We start from the raw sequence: 8,012 nt of genomic DNA on the forward strand, positions 1-8,012 counted from the left end.
ATAGAGACGTCTACCAGTTAAACCAGTATAGAGACACCAGTTAAACCAGTATAAATATAGCACTGAGACCAGTATAGAGACACCAGTTAAACCAGTACAGAGGGACCAGTGGAACCAATATAGAGATAGCAGGGAAACCAGTATAGAGACACCAGCGAAACCAGTATAGAGATAGCAGGGAAACCAGTACAGAGATAGCAGGGAAACCAGTATAAGTATAGCAGGGAAACCAGTATAAATATAGCAGGGAAACCAGTATAGAGACACCAGTTAAACCAGTATAGAGATAGCAGGGAAACCAGTATAGAAACACCAGTTAAACCAGTATAGAAACACCAGTTAAACCAGTATAAATATAGCATTGAGACCAGTATAGAGACACCAGATAAACCAGTATAGGGATAGCAGGGAAACCAGTATAGAAACACCAGTTAAACCAGTATAGAGATAGCAGGGAAACCAGTATAGAGACACCAGTTAAACCAGTACAGAGATAGCAGGGAAACCAGTATAGAAACACCAGTTAAACCAATATAGAAATAGCAGGGAAACCAGTATAGAGATAGCAGTGAAACCAGTATAGAAACACCAGTTAAACCAGTATAAATATAGCACTGAGACCAGTATAGAAACACCAGTTAAACCAGTATAGAGATAGCAGGGAAACCAGTATAGAGATAGCAGGGAAACCAGTATAGAGATAGCAGGGAAACCAGTATAGAAACACCAGTTAAACCAGTATAGATATAGCACTGAGACCAGTATAGAGACACCAGTGAAACCAGTACAGAGATAGCAGGGAAACCAGTATAGAGACACCAGTTAAACCAGTACAGAGATAGCAGGGAAACCAGTATAAATATAGCACTGAGACCAGTATAGAGACACCAGTTAAACCAGTACAGAGACACCAGTGAAACCAGTATAGAGATAGCAGGGAAACCAGTACAGACACCAGTGGAACCAGTACAGAGACACCAGTGGAACCAGTACAGAGACACCAGTTAAACCAGTATAAATATAGCACTGAGACCAGTATAGAGACACCAGTGAAACCAGTATAGAGATAGCAGTGAAACCAGTATAGAGACACCAGGGAAACCAGTACAGAGACACCAGTGAAACCAGTACAGGGACTTGGGAACGAAAGCAGGTTTATTGGGGACCCCAGAGATGGAGAAAGGGGACAGTTGGGACCCCCGGGGGCACCGAGGTGACATCAGAGCCTGGGGGACACTGAAAGGGGGTTGGTGGCACTGAGGGGACACTGAGGCAGGGCCCAGGTGACATCAGAGCCTGGGGGACACTGAAAGGGGGTTGGTGACACTGAGGGGACACCAGAGGGGACATCAAAAGGGGGTTGGTGGCACTCAGGTGACATTAAGGCAGGGCCCAGGGGACATTGGGGACAGTTTCAGTGACATCAGAGCCCTGGGAAGGGTTGGGGACACTCAGGTGACATTAAGGCAGGGCACAGGGGACGTTGGGGACAGGTGGTGACATCAGAGCCCTGGGAAGGGTTGGTGACACTAAGGCAGGGCCCAGGTGACATCAGAGCCCAGGGAAGGGTTGGGGACACTCAGGTGACATTAAAGCAGGGCCCAGGTGACATTGGGGACAGGCAGTGACATCAGAGCCCAGGGAAGGGTTGGTGACATTAAGGCAGGGCCCAGGTGACATCAGAGCCCGGGGAAGGGTTGGTGACATTAAAGCAAGGCCCAGGTGACATTGGGGACAGGTGGTGACATCAGAGCCCTGGGAAGGGTTGGTGACATTAAGGCAGGGCCCAGGTGACATCAGAGCCCTGGGAAGGGTTGATGACATTAAAGTGGCACTGAGGGGACACTGAGGCAGGGCCCAGGTGACATCAGAGCCCAGGGAAGGGTTGGTGGCACTGAGGGGACACTGAGGGGGCACTGAGGGGACACTGAGGCAGGGCCAGGTGACATCAGAGCCCTGGGAAGGGTTGGTGACACTCAGGTGACATTAAGGCAGGGCCCAGGGGGTGTTAGGGACAGGCAGTGACATCAGAGCCCAGGGAAGGGTTGGTGACATTAAGGGGACACTGAGGGGACACTGAGGCAGGGCCCAGGTGACATCAGAGCCCTGGGAAGGGTTGGTGGCACTGAGGGGACACTAAGGCAGGGCCCAGGGGGTGTTGGGGACAGGCGGTGACATCAGAGCCCAGGGAAGGGTTGGTGACATTAAGGCAGGGCCCAGGTGACATTAAGGCAGGGCCCAGGTGACATCAGAGCCCTGGGAAGGGTTGGTGGCACTGAGGGGACACTGAGGCAGGGCCCAGGTGACATCAGAGCCCAGGGAAGGGTTGGTGACATTAAGGCAGGGCCCAGGTGACATCAGAGCCCAGGGAGGGTTGGGGACATTAAGGCAGGGCCCAGGGGACGTTGGGGACAGGCGGTGACATCAGAGCTTGGCGAACGGGACCTCCTCGGGTCCCTTTTTCTCCAGGGCCGCCTGCACCGACTTGAGGATGTCCTCGGTCTGCAGCATGGCCATGTTCCACGTGGCCTGGGGACAGGGACACTGTGACACCCCTGGGGACACCAGGACACAGGGACAGGGACAGTGGGACACCCCTGGGGACAGGATGTCCTCGGTCTGCAGCATGGCCATGTTCCACGTGGCCTGGGGACAGGGACAGTGTGACACCCCTGGGGACACCAGGACACAGGGACAGGGACAGTGGGACATCCCTGGGGACAGGGACACCCCTGGGGACAGGATGTCCTCGGTCTGCAGCATGGCCATGTTCCACGTGGCCTGGGGACAGGGACACTGTGACACCCCTGGGGACACCAGGACACAGGGACAGGGACAGTGGGACATCCCTGGGGACAGGGACACCCCTGGGGACAGGGACACTGGGACACCCCTGGGGACAGGGACACTGGGACACCCCTGGGGACAGGATGTCCTCGGTCTGCAGCATGGCCATGTTCCACGTGGCCTGGGGACAGGGATGTGACACCCCTGGGGACAGGGACACCAGGACACAGGGACAGGGACACTGGGACACCCCTGGGGACAGGGACACCCCTGGGGACAGGGACAGTGGGACAGGGACACCCCTGGGGACAGGGACACAGGGACAGCATGGCCTGGGGACAGGGACACTGGGACAGGACACCCCAGGGGACAGGGACACAGGGACAGGGACAGTGGGACACCCCTGGGGACAGGATGTCCTCGGTCTGCAGCATGGCCATGTTCCACGTGGCCTGGGGACAGGGACAGCGTGGCATGGGGACAGGGACACAGGGACACCAGGACACCCCTGGGGACAGGGACACCAGGGACAGGGACACTGGGACACCCCTGGGGACAGGGACACCTGGGACAGGGACACCCCTGGGGACAGGGACACAGGGACAGGGACACTGGGACACCCCTGGGGACAGGGACACCCTGGGGACAGGGACAGTGTGGGGACACCCCTGGGGACAGAGGGCATGGCCTTTGGGGCTATCCCAGGATTTTGGGGAGGTTATCCCAGGATTTTAGGGGTGTCCCAGATTTGGGGGCTATCCCAGGATTTTGGGAGGGCTATCCCAGGATTTTGGGGGGGTTATCCCAGGATTTTGGGAGGGTTATCCCAGGATTTGGGAGGGGGTATCCCAGGATTCAGGGGGGTGTCCCAGGATTTTGCGAGGGCTATCCCAGGATTTTGGGAGGGCTATCCCAGGATTTTGGGAGGTAGTCCCAGGATTTGGGGAGCTATCCCAGGATTTTGCGAGGGCTATCCCAGGATTTTGGGGAGGGCTATCCCAGGATTTTGGGGGCTATCCCAGGATTCAGGCACCCACCATGTGCTGCAGCCCCTCGGGGGTGCGCAGGATTTTGGGAGGGGTATCCCAGGATTTTAGGGCTATCTCAGGATATTGGGAGGGTTATCCCAGGATTTTGGGAGGGTTATCCCAGGATTTTGGGAGGGTTATCCCAGGATTTTGAGGGGGCTATCCCAGGATTTTGGGAGGGCTATCCCAGGATTTTGGAGGGTTATCCCAGGATTTTGGGAGGGCTATCCCAGGATTTTAGGGGGCTATCCCAGGATTTTGGGAGGGTTATCCCAGGATTTTGGGAGGGTTATCCCAGGATTTTGGAGGGCTATCCCAGGATTTTGGGGGCTATCCCAGGATTGAGGCACCCACCATGTGCTGCAGCCCCTCATGGGTGGGTCGGTCCCTCGAGTAGACGAGGTTGATTTTGGTGCCCTGCACGGCCACCGGGCTGCGGGCGGCGATGGCAGCGCCCACCCCCAGGGCCACCTCCAGCAGCGTCGCCTTGTCGGGCAGCACCCGGCTGGGGGGGCACGGGGTCACCCCAAATTACACCCCAGCACCCCAAAAAACCCCCCCAGTACCCCAAAACACCCACCCAGGGACCCCAAACCCACCTGGCCGTGCCCACCCAGGGCCACCTCCAGCAGCGTCGCCTTGTCGGGCAGCACCCGGCTGGGGGGCACTGAGGTCACCCAAATACTAGCACCCCAAAAAACCCCCAGGGACCCCAAACTCACCCTAGGACCCCAAAGCCCCACCCAGGGACCCCAAACCCACTCCTGGCCGTGCCCACCCCCAGGAGCCACCTCCAGCAGCGTCGCCTTGTCGGGCAGCACCCGGCTGGGGGGCACAGGGTCACCCCAAATTACACCCCAAAATACCCCATGGACCCCAACTCACCCTAGGACCCAAACCCCCACAGGGACCCCAAACCCACCCTGGCCGCACCCCCAGGGCCACCTCCAGCAGCGTCGCCTTGTCGGGCAGCACCCGGCTGGGGGCACAGGGGTCACCCTAAATTACACCCCAGCACCTCAAATACCCCCCTAGGACCCCAAACCCACCCAGGGACCCTAAAATACACCCCAGCACCCCAAAATCCCCCAGGGACCCCAAACCCACCCAGGGACCCCAAACCCACTCCTGGCTGTGCCCACCCCAGGGCCACCTCCAGCAGCGTCGCCTTGTCGGGCAGCACCCGGCTGGGGGCACGGGGTGACCCAAAATACACCCCAAAATACACCCCAGCACCCCAAAAATACACCCCAGCACCCCAAACCCCCAGGGACCACCAGGGACCCCAAACCCCACAGGGACCCCAAACCCACCCTGGCTGCGCCCACCCCCAGGGCCACCTCCAGCAGCGCGGCCTGTCGGGCAGCACTCCGGCTGGGGGCACGGGGTCACCCCAAAATACACCCCTAGCACCCCAAAACTCCCCCAGGACCCCAACTACCCAGCACCCCAAAAACCCACCCAGGGACCCCAAACCCACCCTGGCCGTGCCCACCCCAGGGCCACCTCCAGCAGTGCGGCCTTGTCGGGCAGCACCCGGCTGGGGGCACGGGGTCACCCCAAAATACACCTCCTGGGACCCCAAAAGACCCCACCCAGAGACCCCCAGAACCCACCCTGGCCAGTGCCCACCCCCAGGGCCACCTCCAGCAGCGTGGCGGCTGGTCGGGCAGGCACTCGGCCCTGAGGTACACTCAGTGGGACCCCCAAAATACTACCCCAGCACCCCAAAAACCCCCCCAGGGACCCCAAACCCACCCCAGGACCCCAAAGCCTCCCACCCAGGGACCCCAAGCCCACCTGGCCGTGACCCACCCCCCAGGGCCACCTCCAGCAGCGTCGCCTTGTCGGGCAGCACCCGGCTGGGGGGGCACGGGGTGACTCAAATTACACCCCAAAATACACCCCAGCACCCCAAAAAACCCACCCAGGGACCCCCAAACCCATCCCCAGGGACCCCAAACCCACCCTGGCCGTGCCCACCCCCAGGGCCACCTCCAGCAGCGTCGCCTTGTCGGGCAGCACCCGGCTGGGGGGGCACGGGGTCACCCCAAAATACACCCCAGCACCCCAAAAATACACCACAGGAATCCCAAAATACACCCCAGAGACCCCCAAACCCACCCTGGCAGCGCCCACCCCCAGGGCCACCTCCAGCAGTGTGGCCTTGTCGGGCAGCACCCGGCTGGGGGGGCACGGGGTCACCCCAAATTACACCCTGGGACCCCAAAAAACCCCACCCAGGGACCCCAAAATAACCCCCAGCACCCCAAAACCCCCCAGGGACCCCCAAACCCACCCTGGCAGCGCCACCCCCAGGGCCACCTCCAGCAGCTGCCGCCTTGTCGGGCAGCACTCGGCTGGGGGCCAACAGGGTCACCCCAAAATACACCCCAGCACCCCAAAATACCCCCCAGGGACCCCAAACCTCCCAGGACCCCCAAACTACCCAGGGACCCCAAACCCACCCTGGGACCCCCAAACCCACCCAGGGACCCCCAAACCAACCCAGGGACCCCAAACCCCACCCAGGGACCCTAAACCGCACCCTGGGACCCCCAAACCGACCCCAAGGACCCCAAACCGCACCCAGGGACCCCCAAACCACTCCAGGGACCCCAAACCCACCCTGGGACCCCCAAACTCACCCAGGGACCCCCAAACCAACTCCAGGGACCCCAAACCCCATCCAGGGACCCCCAAACCCACCCCTGGGACCCCAAACCGACCCCAAGGACCCCAAACCCACCCAGGGGACCCCCAAACCACTCCAGGACCCTAAACCCACCCTAGGACCCCCAAACCCACTCCGGGGACCCCCAAACTGACCCCAGGGACCCCAAACCAACCCAGGACCCCAAACCACCCAGGGACCCCCAAACCCACCCTGGGACCCCCAAACCAACCCAGGGACCTCAACACTCACCCTGGGACCCCCAACCACCCAGGGACCCCCGAACCCACCCAGGACCCCCAAACCCACCCAGGGACCCCCAAACCACTCCAGGGACCCCAAACCCCCACCCAGGGACCCCAAACCCACCCTGGGACCCCCCAAACCCACCCCTGGGACCCCCAATCCCCGATTTTGGGGCCCCCTCCCTGATTTTAGGACCCCCCACCCCTATTTAGGACCTCCCCCATCCCTGATTTTGGGGACCCTCACTCTTACCAAGCCCCCAATCCTCTATTTTGGGCCCCTCCGACATTCTTAAGACCCCTAATCCCCAATCTTGGGCCCTCCCAACTCTTAAGACCCCCAATCCTCAATTTTGGGCCCCCTCCCCAATTTTAAGACCCCTAATCCCCAGATTTGAGAGCCCACTCCCCACCCTTGGGGCCTCCCCCACCTGACGAAGGCCGCAGCTCAGGGCCTCGGGTGCCAACATCCCATGGGCAGTGGAGGGCCAGCTCGCTCACCAGGCTGGGGGACACCAAGGGGGTCACAGGGGTCCCCTCACTCTCACTCCCCTGGGACCCTCCTGGGACCCCCCCACCCACCTCTGGCTCCCGATGATTTTGGGGAGGCGCTGGAGGGTCCCCACGTCGGCCGCCAGCCCGATGTCAACCTCCTGGGGGGGGACACAGGAGTGGCCAAGGGGGTCCCAGGGACACCCAAGGGGGTCCCAGGGGCACCCAAGGGGGTCCCAGGGACACCTAAGGGGGTCCCAGGGATGTCTGAGGGGTCTGGGGGACACCTGAGGGGTCCTGGGGACATCGGGGGGGGGACACAGGAGTGGCCAAGGGGGTCCCAGGGATGTCTGAGGGGTCTTGGGGACACCTGAGGGGTCCTGGGGGACACCCCAGGAGCTCCCAGGGATTCTCTGAGGGGTCTTGGGGACACCTGAGGGGTCCTGGGGGACACCCAAGGGGTCTGGGGGACACCTGAGGGGTCTTGGGGACATCGGGGGGGGGACACAGGAGTAGCCAAGGGGGTCCCAGGGACACCTCAGGAGCTCCCAGGGACACCCAAGGGGGGTTTGGGGACACCCAAGGGGTCCCAGGGATGTCTGAGGGGTCTTGGGGACACCCAAGGGGGGTCCTGGGGACACCTGAGGGGTCTTGGGGGACACCTGAGGGGTCTGGGGACACCCAATGGGGTCTTGGAGGACACCTGAGGGGTCCTGGGGACACCTGAGGGGGGTCCCAGGGACACCTGAGGGGGTCCCAGGGACACCCCAGGAGCTCCCAGGGACA

General features: G+C 61.1%; 1 protein-coding gene across 1 annotated transcript; it reads right to left on the reverse strand.

Annotated features, from left to right (window-relative positions):
* Window positions 1-2,181: 2,181 nt before the first annotated feature.
* LOC126637130 (delta(3,5)-Delta(2,4)-dienoyl-CoA isomerase, mitochondrial-like) lies at window positions 2,182-7,387 on the reverse strand (the record flags this gene model as incomplete). Its single annotated transcript, XM_050310059.1, is given in 5 exon segments — window positions 2,182-2,529; window positions 4,170-4,326; window positions 7,173-7,216; window positions 7,218-7,239; window positions 7,317-7,387. Coding segments are annotated over 5 exon segments (399 nt in total), but the record flags the coding sequence as incomplete, so codon positions are not given.
* Window positions 7,388-8,012: the final 625 nt, after the last annotated feature.

The sequence above is a fragment of the Myiozetetes cayanensis genome, unplaced genomic scaffold, assembly GCF_022539395.1.
Source record: "Myiozetetes cayanensis isolate MyiCay16 unplaced genomic scaffold, myiCay2020 scf1427, whole genome shotgun sequence".
NCBI lineage: Eukaryota > Metazoa > Chordata > Aves > Passeriformes > Tyrannidae > Myiozetetes > Myiozetetes cayanensis.